The sequence below is a fragment of the Neomonachus schauinslandi genome, chromosome 14 (assembly GCF_002201575.2).
Source record: "Neomonachus schauinslandi chromosome 14, ASM220157v2, whole genome shotgun sequence".
Classification (NCBI taxonomy): Eukaryota; Metazoa; Chordata; class Mammalia; order Carnivora; family Phocidae; genus Neomonachus; species Neomonachus schauinslandi.
This window is the reverse complement of record NC_058416.1, coordinates 90,972,718-90,986,277: the sequence shown is the minus strand read 5'-3', so window position 1 is coordinate 90,986,277 and position 13,560 is coordinate 90,972,718. Positions and strand designations below refer to the sequence as shown.

At 57.6% G+C, this 13,560-nt stretch overlaps 1 protein-coding gene across 1 annotated transcript in view; it reads right to left on the bottom strand.

Moving 5' to 3' along the window:
* ADGRD1 (adhesion G protein-coupled receptor D1) overlaps positions 1-13,560 on the bottom strand; it is a 124,073-nt gene that overhangs the window by 29,201 nt on the left and 81,312 nt on the right. The window contains exon 16 of the mRNA XM_021698578.1: positions 7,926-8,049. Coding sequence (XP_021554253.1) covers positions 7,926-8,049 — 124 coding nt within the window. The remainder of the gene's footprint in view (positions 1-7,925; positions 8,050-13,560) is intronic.

Sequence of the window (13,560 nt, the reverse complement as noted above, 5' to 3'; positions counted from 1 at the left end):
GGATGGGACGGGGGTAGGGGGAGAGGGGAAGGGGCAGTGGAGGGAGGGGGCGGGAGCACCATCAACAAGGAGACAGGTCCCCCAGGGGCCCAGGACGCCACCATCCCTCAAAAGAATGAACGCAAAGGGGCTGGACAGCGCGGGGAGGCTCAGTCGTGACTCAGGTCTGCTGCACCCAGCCCCGTCCTGCTCTTCTGGGACGTCACCAAGCTCCTCGGGCCACCGGGTCACCCTGGGCTCCCTCACGCTGGTTTGGAAGACACTGTCACCTCAGCTAGGCTGGGTGCTCGAAGCTCAGTTCTTGGGGCTGGGTGCTCAGAGCCCAGTACTCAGGGGAAGTCACAGGTGGGAAGCCGAGGCTCAGGGCAGGCACTTGCGGAAGGCCACGCGGTGCGTCAGGACAGGGACCCTGAGCATCTGCTGACCGGGGGCAGGGTGGGGCCACTGCTGAGCACACCCCAGCGACTGGGTCGGGCCACACGTAGTAGGTGCTCCTCGGAAGTTGCTGGAGCGACAGGTACAAGGGACACACAGCTCCGAGAGGGCACCCCAGCAGCCCCAGCCACGCCCTGCAATTCGGTGCTGGCCCTGCCACCACGTGCGCCCTCCCCGGCGGCCAGAGCCGGCTCAGTGGCTTCAGGCAGCGGCACTGGCGGGTGGCTGCTGAGCGCGGGCCCTGTAGCCGCGGGCCCGGGGTGCACGAGGGGGCCCTGAGGAATCGGGGAGCTGCGGAGGCGAGACCCCCTCCACACAGGCGTGCACACACAGGCGTGCACACTCGCCCCGCTGCTCTGGCCTCAGGAGGTGTGCCCCTGCGGTGCCCTTCCTTCCCCACCCTGGGGCTAGATTTAGAAATGCCCAGAAAAGCCTGGAGTTTGCTTCGGAACATGGGCTCCTCTGAGTCACAGACCACAGACTCCGAGGCCTCCGGGGAGGCATTTTACATAAATTCATGAGGCCAGCTGGGAGCCTGCACACATCATATCCAAGTGGAACTCTTGTTCCAGAAGGAAATACTTCCATCTTACGTGTTTTCCAAAGCCCCGCGTCGTGGGTATGTCATTTTCCCACCCTAGGAAACAGCAAGAAAGGCTCTGCTGCCTTCCAAGGAGCGGAACAGCGGTGTCCCCATGAGAAGGCGGAGGCCGGCGGAGGGTGGAGGAGGTGACGCGGGAAAGTGCAGCCCCCGCCCCGGCCTGCTGGGGGCAGCAGCTGCTTGGGCAGGAAGCTCCAGGGGTCAGACTTTTTTTTTTTTTTTTTTTAAGAAAACCAAAATCCAAAATTTTAGATAATTTCTCTGACTTTTGAAATATTGACACGGGCTAAAGGAATCATGTGGACTGGCCAGCCTCCAGACTGGGGCTGTGGCTCTTACTGAGCTGCTCTTTCGCCGTGACCCCCTCCTCCAGAGTCTGTGCCGGCGAAGGCCAGGGGCTTCCTGGGGACTGGCTTTCCCACATGCCCTGTCCTGGCACAGTCCTCCCGCTGCTCCCTGCCCAGCACAAATGCTCCTCCTGGGCCGCTCCCAGGGGACCCGCTGGAGGAGGCAAGCAGGGGCGAGGGGGCCCGCTGGAGGAGGCAAGCAGGGGCGAGGGGGCCCGCTGGAGGAGGCAAGCAGGGGCGAGGGGACCCGCTGGAGGAGGCAAGCAGGGGCGAGGGGATCCTCTTGAGGAGGCAAGCAGGGGCGAGGGGCCCTGCAGGAGGCAAGCAGGGGCGAGGGGCCTGCAGGAGGCAAGTAGGGGTGAGCGGGCCTGCAGGAGGCAAGCAGGGGCGAGGGGGCCTGCAGGAGGCAAGCAGGGGCGAGGGGACCCGCTGGAGGAGGCAAGCAGGGGCGAGGGGACCCGCTGGAGGAGGCAAGCAGGGGCGAGGGGACCCGCTGGAGGAGGCAAGCAGGGGCGAGGGGGCCTGCAGGAGGCAAGCAGGAGCGAGGGGACCCGCTGGGGGAGGCAAGCAGGGGCGAGGGGGCCTGCAGGAGGCAAGCAGCGGAGTGGCCGCATGTGGAGGCAGCGCACTGAGGGGGCCTCCAGTTCTGCCAGCTCAGGGGCTGTGCCCACCTTGGGACAACCAGACTGTCCCGCTGGATCGTGAACCTTGGGTGGGGGTCCTGGACGCAGGTGGGACTGACTCGTCTCTACGGCTTCCATCACGTCAGCCCCTCACTCCTCCTAGTCTGTTAGTTCCAATTTCCCTTCCCAGGAATCCCATCTCTAAGTCAGCCATGGGGGCCATGTGGGCTCCCGAAGGGGCCGGGGTAATCCGAGCCCCACCCCTTCCTGGGTCTGGCTGGGCCAGCCCACCGCAGCATCCACCACTGCGGACCCCGTTCCTCGGTCCCCAGTGCCCCTGCCGGCCAGTCCTGAGAGATGGCAATTCCAGTGCCTGCCTCCTGCCCTGGCCCCTCGAGAACAGGCCGGCGTGAGCCAGCCTCAACCCTCGTGTAGGCACACTTGGCATCCTGGCGTCCAGAAAGAGGGCTCCCTGGTCTCCCTAAGCTCCTCTCCTGCAGAATGGACCTACTCACCCATTCACGGTTCACACTGCACAGCCTCATGCGGCCTCTGCCCAGCGCCCGCTCCAGGCTGCTGGGCGTGGAGAAGCAGGGAACCAGAAGCACTCCCAAAGCCTACACCCCTGAGAGCAGAACTTACAAACCGCCTCTTCGAGCCGCTCCTTTTATTATTCGATCTCGTTACCTAATTCCACCACACGGATGCATGCACGGGGACACAGCTGACCAGCTTCAGTCCAGTGTCTCCCGACCTGCCAACAGCCCGGACGGCACCTTGGTACCTGTCTCCGGATCACACACCGCGACATGACCTCATGTAGGGGTCCTCACAGGGCTTTATAAAGATGAGATGTTTGGGGCGCCTGGGGGGCTCAGCCGGTTAAGCGTCCGATTTTTGATTTCGGCTCAGGTCATGATCTCAGGGTCGTGAGGTCGACCTCGCATCAGGCTCTGCACTCAGCACAGAGCCTGCTTGAGATTCTTTCTCCTTCTGCCCATCCCTGCGTGTGCGCTCTCTCTCTCTAAATAAATAAAACCTTAAAAAAGGAGAAGCTGGGATGTTTGTACTTTACTCTGCAACCTGCCCTTTCCACGTGGCAGTGCCTTGGAGACCCCTCCAGGTCAGGGGGCGCCGTTACAATCCACTCTAACGACAGCTCGTTAGCTCTTAACGGAATCATTCTATTAACACGGAGGCCGAGGTGCGTTGCCCTCCTTGGCGTGGAGGTATCAGAGCCCACGCACTCCACAGCGTTAGGCCCATTAACGCTTCCGTTGTTCTGTTGCGTCCGTGACAAATCAGGTTGTAATAGCATTTTACTTTACACTCTTACATATTATCTGGCTTTCCGATTCTTTGAATTCTATGATGCAGATCCTCATGGGTGTCCTGAAAAGTCACGGTCTGCCTTGCTGGATTTACGTGGACACCACGTTGTTTTGGCCATGGGAGCTTCACGGGGATCTGCTCTATGCCATGCAAAGTCTCTCCTACTATCTTCCTTAATTTTCTTGACTACTCTCAGAACATACTGTTCCAAAATTAAGCTAAAGATAATTTTATCCAATAGGAGAAAACTAATTTCTTAGGATTCTTACTCAATTTGGGTTCACAAATTTAAAAAAAAAATTTTTTTAAGATTTTATTTATTTGACACAGAGAGAGCTACAGAGAGAGAGCGTGCAAGCACAAGCAGGGGGACTGGCAGGCAGGGGAGAAGCAGACTCCCCGCTGAGCAGGGAGCCCGACGCGGGGCTCGATCCCAGGACCCTGAGATCATGACCTGAGCCAAAGGCAGACGCTTAACTGACTGAGCCACCCAGGGGCCCGGGGTTCACAAATTTTAAAGGTGCAGAAAGTGAGTTTTGGAGAGGTGTCCGGCTGGCACACCTGGTCATGATGGTGGCCCCAGATCCACGGGCATCAGTGCACGAGCTCTGAAACGTACTTACCCCGGGGAGTTAGAAGCCCCCAGTGGTGGAGCCGTGTTTTTGTGATTTACGCTGACAACAGAGTTACTCGTCCCTGTCCACTGCTGGAGGTGTACCTTGGAATAGGGTCCCCAGAGAGCAGTGTAAGTGCCCCCAGGTCCCCTGCCGGAACTAGCCGCGGACGGGAGCCAGCGTAGTGCCCAGCAGCAGGTGACCAGCCAAGCCCCCTGAGGGCCAAGGCTCCCGGTCTCGAGGGGGCAGCAGGCGTGGCCAGGACGAGGCAGGGGCGTGGGTGTGCAAGGGGACCCACTGCACACGGGAGGGGGCCCCAGCCCTGCTTACAGCGTGGCACCCCGTGTGGAGAGGGGAACATTCCCGGGAGGAGGGGAGACCCTGGAACAGGTGTGGCTTCGCAGGGGATGGTGGCAGGAGAGCAGATGGTGGGAGACACTGCCTTCCACTCACTACCCTTCCCACCACCTCCCACTTAAAACCTACACGTATCAGCTACCACGTTAACGGAAACGGTTCCTAACAGAAGAAGAAATTGGGGTCAGATGGAGTAATGACCACGAGAGCCAGCTGGCCACAGCTGGGGTGACTGGTGCTCTGGGTCAAGGGGGCCCACGAACCAGCCGCCGGGGGACCCTGTGGGGTCAGCACTCGGTGGGAGGAGGTCCAGGCCTATTTCCCACTCTCTGTAGCAGGAGTGTAAAGCGTGGTGTCCCCCACCCTGGGGTTGTGGTTGGCTAAGCCCCTCACTGCTGCCGACTGGGGGCGGGGGGCCATGTCACACTCCCTCCCACAGAGAAGAGTGAGCAGAGCGAGGCCTGGGACATCCCTCCACGTCCCAGCCCAGCCACCCCAGGCTCCACGCAGAGGGGTTCCACAGCGGCCCTGCTGGGGTGCGGGCCAGGGCAGACCCGCGGAGGGAAGGGGAGTACAGCTGTGAGCTCCGAGGAGAGACCCTGGACCAGGACAGCCCCTCCCAGAGCACTGGGGAGGATGGGGGAAGCCATTCTGGCTGTTCTCACTAAATGAACTGAGCCTCAGATTCAGCATCTACTTGTGATAACTGCCGTCTTTGTTTAAATATTCCTGAGAACGTTCATTTTTAGCATGGTAATTTTGAATCATTTTCAAATCAACCTTTCCTGGCAATGAGTAGATTTGATTTGCTTCCACGAAGACACCCACAGACTGTCCAAATCTGGTGTCACCTACATGGAACGCTGACAGATTTGCATCATAAATGCTCTGTGACTGGTTTTTTTTAGCTTACTGGACTGAGCTGCCTCCCTTCCTCCCTGTCCCACCAACATCCCAAACCCAACTTCCTGCCCACATCCACCACCCAGCAGCCCCTTCCACGTTGCAGAGCCCACAGCGTGGACCTCGTTCTCTGTGTGCAAAGGACCCAGAGGACCATCTGGAGGCTCAGCACCAGCCCCAGCTTTAGGATCTAGAGAGCAGAGCCGAAGCTGGGCTCCGTCCCCAGGTGAACTTGGGCAAGTCCCCCTGCGCTCACCTGCGACGGGAGGATGCCAGTCCTGCCCGCACCAGCGCTCATAGGCGGTCTGCTCCCCCACATCCATGACAGCCTCTCTGCCCCCAACATTTGGGTCTGAAGCTCCGGCTTTGAGCCCCAGCACCTCTCCCGAGAGCCCCCCGGCCCCTTGCTGCTGTGTGTCCCTGCTCCTTCCTCCCAGGCCCGTGAGGCTGCGCCCTCCTCCCTGAGGTCACTCACCGGCACCTCCTCCTCGGGAAGGCCCTGGGGACCGCGCCCTTCCTCGCCCTGCCCCCGTGGCTTCCACGCATCCCCGCCGCCACAGGGCAGAGCGCGCTCTCAAGTGCGGAGCGCCTGCTCCTCACTTGGGGTCCCACGCACTGTCATGTGTCAGCTGCTTTGCTCCCAAGGCCCAGAGCGGTGCCTTAAAGGCCCCGGGTCGTCACCTCGAATCCAATGCTTCGTTGCTCGATGAATGACTGACCCCAGCCCGTCCCCCTCTCTGGGCCTCGCTGTCTCGGCCACCGCACCCTCGGCCTGTCCCCACCCTACCGGCACATATGTCCTGCGGGTCACAGCCTTTCCCACTGGAACAGCTAAGGCAGGTCGCTGACTCCCACGTGGCACCCAGAGGGACACACGGAGGCACGTGGGCTGAGGCCCTGGCACGACAGGCAGAGACGGAGGCATAAGCCGCACGGTGGTGGTGTCCCCAACTCCCCCAGCCTGACCCCTGGTGACAGATGTCTGTGCAGAACAGGGACAAGAGGGGGTGGGGAGAGACCTGGAACAGGTGGGATTTCGGAGGGCACCCCGTGCAACCCAGGTAACTTCGGGGCCCTCTGGGACCTTCTACTCCATCCCACCTCACCATCACCAGCAGAGCAAAGGGGACCAGCCCAGCTCCCACCTGTGCACGGTGCTGGTGTGTCTGCGTGGGGAGTGCAAGGGGCGGGTGATGCCGCTCCCCATCCTCCTGGGGTAGCCTGGAAGTCCCCTCTGGAGTCTATATAAGCAATTCACAGGCCAGACGCAAGACCCACAGCACAGGCTGCAGATGAAGGAGCCTCCTCTGCTCGCCACCTCCACCCGGAGCCTTCCGCGCCCGCGGCCTCCACCGGGACACCGCAAGCCCCGTCCTGCCTCCGGCATCTGCACCTGCTGTTCCTTGGCCTGGAACATTCTCCTCTGCTGCTCCCCTGACCACACCACCCATTTGTTTGCTAATCTGTTACCTGTCTTTCCCCCTGGAATATAAACTCCTCAAAAGCAAAAGGTCATTGCTTTTCTTATTTACAGCTGAACCTCTGGGGTAGGTGCCGATAAGTACTTGTTGAATGGCAGTGGATGAGAAATCGACGCTTAGGTGATGACCCTGGGGCCACCAGGAGTCATGCCACACCAGACAAGACTCCACAGTCCTACACGCGGCAGGTGCTGCGGTGCCCTGGACCACGGAACCTAGGTCAGGGGGTCTGTGCGGAAAGAGACGGGCCCCGTGGAGTAGACGTGCCAAGGGAGGGACAAGGTGGAGCAGGTCTGGCCAGCAGAGGGGTCATGACCGCGTGGGAGCTCAGGGCACCTGCCCCCATGGGGGGGTGGGGTGCACAGCTCTGCAGAAGGGGGGAGCCTCTGACTCCCTGTTCTGTGCAGCCCAGCATCACCAAGCCCACGGACTCTTCAAGAGGACCCAAAACCTCAGAGTTATAAATAAGATTTTTCAATTTCTAAAACACAGTTTGGGATGAAACGAAATGTGTCTCTACAGGGGCCTGGCTTTCCAGGGGCCTTGGGAGATCCCTGGACCAACCCCAGTCTCCTCCCCAACCTCCTGCCCTCTGCACAGAAATTCAAGTTCCACTGGAGTCTAGAAGCCAATCAAGTCATTCACATGCAGGGGTCAGGGACTAATAATAGTTGAGAAGATCCCACTCTGGGGCATCTGCGTTTTTAAAGAGTACTTTTTTTTTTCTCTTCCAAGCCATGCTTGCCTTAAACCAATGAAATGAACGTCTAGCTCTTAGGGCCGACCACGCAGCCTGACAGATTAAATGGTGGTACTCCGACGCAGAGAAACCCAACCAGGGGCCCTCCTCCACCCTTAACCCCAGGCTCCAGGGAAGGTCGTGGCCCCATCTAGAGAGCAGGACAGACGTCCCCCTGCTGCGCTGGACTCTCCCCCCACTCAGAGGCTCCACGGCCCGGGACTGAAGGCAGAGGACGCTGGCACACCCGCCTTCTGCATGCGGACCCTCGGGAAGGACCTAGGGCTTGCACGGTGCTGCCTCAGGGAACTTGAGCAAAGGTTTTTGTTTTGGTTTGGTTTGGGCTTTTTTGCTAAAAAATGTAGAGCTTCACAAAGGTCCCCAATCACAGGGTCTCCCCGATGAGTGGGGGCCGCCTGTGTGCCCCCGCCTGCAGCCTGAGGTCAGAAGGGGCCGTTGTCGGGGCTCAGGGACCCCGGCGCCTGGCTCTTACCTCCATCGGCACCACCTGCATCAGGATGGCGAAGTTGGTGAGGTGAGTGCAGCGGCAGACGGAGTAGCTGAGGTTCCCCTCGGTGAGCACGCAGCCCTGGTTGGACCAGACCCCTTCTCCGGAGCTGGGGACATAGGAGAGACGAGCAGCGGGCTGAGAGCGCAGACGTGCTGGTGCTGGCTGGGTGGGCCGCACGGAGACCGGGGGAGGACCGCGGTGTACCCGCCCCGGCCCATGCACTCGGGGGCCCCTGGACCCACAGCCCCTGAAAATGAGACGTGCTCATCCTACGACCCGCCAGCCCCACTTGCCGAGAACTCCGAGCCGTGCGCCCAGGGCACACGCCACAGAGCATGAAAGCAGCCCAGCGCCCACCGTGCAGCGCACGGACGGGATAAGATGTGGTACGGCAGTCGCAGGTGAGCATCCTCGTGGGTGAAACCCGAGCGCTCGCACATCACGTTTGGTGCACACGTGTGAAGCAGAGCAAGATCTCACGTGCTCCACGGACGTGGCCGTAAGTGACACGCACGGTACTGAGGACACCCCGACTGGCCACCTCCAGCAAGAGGGGGTGGGACCGAACAGTCAAAGGGATCTCTGCTTTTTTACAACGTTTACTTTTTTACAGAATTGATTTAGGACTTGTGTCACTTCTTAAAGTCTCAACCCAGACCAAAACGGCTGGAAGCAAACATGCTCAAGTGCTAACTGTGGTTTCTTCTTACGGTAAGAATATCAGCGATCATCGTTTTCTTCGGGATCTCTCTCTGTATTCTCAAATTCCCAAGAAGAATTTCCATGGTTCTTTCCAGAAATGGCCCCTTTGAGTTATCGGCAAAGACAGACGTCTGCTTCAGCCGAAGGCAGGGCCCTTACAAAGGTGAACAAATTCAAAGGTGGTGGTTTCTCTCTGTGGACACAGCTGATGAGGAACGTGGCCGTCCAGGAGGGGCGCCGGTGCCCCGTGGGGGAGCACAAACTGGCAGCACTCATTGCCACCCCCGAGGCGGGACTGTCCCCGTGAGGACGCGGTGTGACTGCTCCCTGCTTGAGACTTGACTGCCGTGGAAGCCGAGGGTGGCTGGGAAAGGGTCATTGGGGGCGTCTCCCGGGTGGGCTCTGAGCCTGATGGCCGAGACGCAGGGACAGCAGCTTCTGAGGCCATGTCTGTGACGCTCGGTCCGCCCTCTGCAGGGAGGAGGGGGTGCCTAGCAGGGACCAGAGAGCACAGCCAGGGCGACTAGAACCTGTCAGTCCAGGGGCACTAAAACCCAGTAATAATGTCAAATAAAGGGACTAAAGGTGGGGCTGTCCTTTCCCCGCACACCCTCCTCTTCCTCTGATGTCCCGTGGCCTTGAGGACAGTCAGCCACGCTGGCTGCTGGGCTCTATGTGGCTCCTCTGTCTGTCTCCCCAGCGTGCAGAGGCCACACTTCCTTCCATTAGAGGCCGACCTGAACCCAGTGGGCACTGGGCCACGTGAGCACAGTCGCGGGGATGAACAATGCACCTCTCTGTACACAGAAAGCGACTGGGAATTAAAAACCAGGGAAGTCACATCTTCCCAGATGGAAGCACAAAGTTGTGATGACGTGTGCCTTCGCCAGGGCAGCCGAGCACAACGTCGCACCGCCTCCCGTGGCGTGAAGACCCGCACACAGGAGAGAGCCTGTGCGCAAAGGATCTGCCACGGGAGCCCGGCCAAGCAAAACTGAAGAACAGCAAGATGTGCATGACCCTGTGACCTAGAAGCCTGCGTCCAAGCAGAAGAGGCCAGTCGCACACGTGACTAAAATGTGGGGTAAACGTGATAAAATCCTGCACAAAAGCAGAGATAGATGTGGGCCGAGCACAGCACCAAGTATGGTGGAATGGGACAAGAAACACGGATCTGAACAAGACCACGTATTTTCTTTGAATGTAAATATAACTCACACAGAAATTATTGAGAAAACACCTCAAAGTCTCCACGCTGTGGCCACCATGAGGGCACGGGGAGGGGTCAGGAAGGTAAGAGGGTCCAGGGGACACTTGCTTGTACCTTCTAGAAGAATAATACACTGATATTCCTTGTACTGCTTCCTGAAGCCTAAAGTGACCCATAATTCTCAGAGCAGTGAGAACATCTTTGAAAAAAAAAAAAGGAACACTTTCTGAGACAAACAGAAACTGGCACCGGACCTGTGCTACAGTTCAAGGAATGTGATGCTGGACAGAAACTCTGACCTACAGAGTAGCTGGAAACAGACGAGAGGGAAGGAAAATGTGCGACTGTTGTCTTATTTTCAGTGGCAACTGTCTGAAGCAAAACTTCCAGCAACACATGGTGTGCTTACGGCGTCCTCATGGTCCAGTAGGCGACCAGGGTAGCACAGGGCGCGACGCTGCCGTGATGTCGAAGACCGCACGCGGAGTGGCGTCCTGTCGCTTGAGGTGGACGCAGAGGAACCAGAGACACACACACTGGGAGCCCTGGGACAGCCACTACAGAAAATCACATGGGAGCTTAGATAAAGTGACATTGTAATGAACATCCCGAATCCAAGTGACGTGAGAAGAGAGAACACAGGAGACAAGGAAGAGGTGGGAAAATTTGAAAACAGGCACCAAGACGGCAGGTTTCCATCCAAACACATCCATGATCACATTCAATGTCAATTGTCAAAACCCACGGATCAAAACCAGAAATGCTCCGATGGGATAAAAAAGCAAGGTGCCACCATATGCAACCTAAAAGAGACTTACTTTAAATATAAAGATGATAAATAAAGAGGTTGAAACGTAAGGAGGAGAAAGACACAGCACCCAAGCACGGAGTAAGAGCCAGAACAGCTGTGTCAAAAGTAGGCCACGTGGGACTTCAGAACAACCAACATTCCCACCAGAAGGAGCAGTGAGGGGTCAGTTTCCAAGAAGACAGAACAATCCTAACTGGAAAAGCACCTAACAACAGAGCTTCAAAAGACACCAAAACCCCCGAAACGGACAGATCCCTCACGACACGGAGACGTCACTGTCCTCTCTCATTAACCAATGGGACAAGTGGGCCGAAAAGCCATAAAGTCATAGAAAGCCACATGAGCACCATCAACATGACCCCACCGACATTTATAAGACACCCGCCAAGAGCAGACATTTTTAAAGAAAAGTTAGAGCATTCTCCAGGACTGAACACATGCTGGGTCATAAAACAAGTTCTTAGAAATTTAAAAGGACTGAAATTAAAAAAAAAAAAAGAATGTTTTCATTCATGTTTTTTCATCAACAAAAATCAATTAGAAATCAGGAGCGGAGAGATCTCTGGAAAACCCCCAAGCAGTCAGACTAAACAACACACTTCAAAGCAGCACGTGGCTTGAAGAGGACGTCACGAAGAAGGATAGAGAATAGGTTTAATTTGATGAAAATGGGAGCCACGTGCTGACACCGTGGGACACAGCCAAATCAGTGCTCGCAGGCAAACGTACAGCCCGAAACGCTTGCATCAGAAAACCCTCAAGGCCTCAACGACCAAAGCCACACTCAGCAAACGAAGCACATGGCAAGCAGACAGGAGTAACCGAGGGACAAAGGCAAGAGACTAGATCAAAGCAGTTGAGAAGAGAAACACGGGGGAGAAGAACCAACGAAACCAGAAGGCATTTCTTTGAGAAAGATCAACAAGGCTGACAAACCTCCAGTCCGAGTGACCAAGAAGGGAGAGAGGGACGCAGACACCAAACGTGGAAGGGGAACATCAGCACAAGCCCTCCGATAGGAGTGCGGGTGCGGGGGCCACCACCAACTCCGTGCTCACACTTTAAACACATTTCGGACAAATTCTCCACAAAACTGCCCAAACTCACAAAGAAGTAGACGGCTGAATCATTCTGTGTCAACCGGAGACATTCAATGGTGGCCAGAAGCCTGCCAACAACAAAATCTTAGGCTCAAGTGGCCTCGCTGGTGAATTCGAACAAATACTTATGGAAGAAACAAGACGAGTTCCGCAGAAACTGTCTGAAATGCAGCTTTCACAAAGGGACGGTTACCTTGGTACAAAAACCAAAGACATTACAAGACAAGAAAACTACAGACTAATTTCTTCCGTGAACACTGACATGATGGTCAGCACCTCCAGCAAGTGACGCTCAAGAACATCACAAGCAAGTGGGCTTTCTCCCGGGACGCACACCTGCGCACACTCAGCCACACTCACGGCCGCCCAGACGCACCTCCAGGCAGAAGGGGAGCGGCGGAGTGCCACTCGGCCGTGAGTGGTAGCAGGGAGCGGTAAGCACACGCGACAACGTGGGTGTTGTTGTGCTCAATGACGGAAGCCCGACACGGCACACACGGTGTCTCCGTCCACGCGGCATTCTTGCAGACGTGGAACCGTGGGTGGAAGACCCATCAGTGGCCACGAGAGCTGGAGTCCGAGGAGCGGTGGCGCATGGGCCCGGAGATCTGGCAGGGTCAGGGGGTGCACACAACTGCGCTCGTCTGTCCGAACCCACAGAGCTGCGTGACCAGAGGTGTGCTATCTCTGGATGTGTGCTCCTTGCTCACCAGGAATACCCAGGGACGGCGACGGAAGCGTACTCACACTGCACGCTGGATGGCGGTGGCCCTGGGGGTTGGAGGCAGAGAACGGGGCGGGGGGCGGGGGGGACGGAATGTTCTTTTGACAGCATCTGTGATGTTTCTGTTTTATTCTTGAAAATATGAACATGACAATAATTATAAATTTGGGGCAATGGGTACCTGCCCTTGTTGGAATATTCTTTGTACTTTTCTCTCTTCCTAAAATGTCTTCAAAGGTAAGAACCAACAGGCCATTTCATTACTACCGAACTCCATCTCCCCTATTCCATCCATAAAATATTTCCCTGCGAGGAGCGCCCCAAATGAGGATGACTATCTCTAGGTGGACATGTCTCCACATTTTCATAATTTGCAAAGGAACAAATAACGGGCTGCAGCCGGCCGAGCCCGGCCAAGGCAAAACCGCTACAATTAGAGCGTGGGCGATGCGTTCTGCAGGTGGTGTGATGTGTGCACTCACGGGCACAGCCAGGGGAAGGCGCTCGGGGACAGAAAGCAGCGGGATTTGCTGGGCGCTATGGGGGATGGGCTGCATTTCCTGCTGTGCGGGGGGCAGACATGGGGCTCAACCGCACAGCCCCACCAGCACCTTGAGTTTCCTGGTCACTGAGTGCAGGGAAGCAGAGGGCCCTCTCTGACCCACAGAGCCCGAGAGGATCCCTGACCCCCAACCCTGTGCCCCCAGCCCCGCCCACTCCTGATTTTCTCTCACGCTCCCCTATGGCAGCTCCGCGGCCCCGGGCAGGCGGGGGAGGGGGTCTGTTTCAATCCCTGCTCTGACCGTGGGGGCCATTTGTGGGGGGCCACGCCCAGAGGAGCATCACGATTAGAACTCCATCAGAAGAAGGCCCCCCGACAGCGAGTGGGGTGCCCGTGGAGATCAGCAGGGATGGGGGTCCAGCAGGGCGGGGGACGGTGGATTCCCAGGCGCCCACGGAATGCTGAGAAGGACGTCTGGTCTGTGCCTGGGCTCCCAGAGCTTCAGGCAGGGCTGACGTCAGCACACCACAGTGTGGCCATCAGCCATCAGGGCCATGAAATCCTGAGA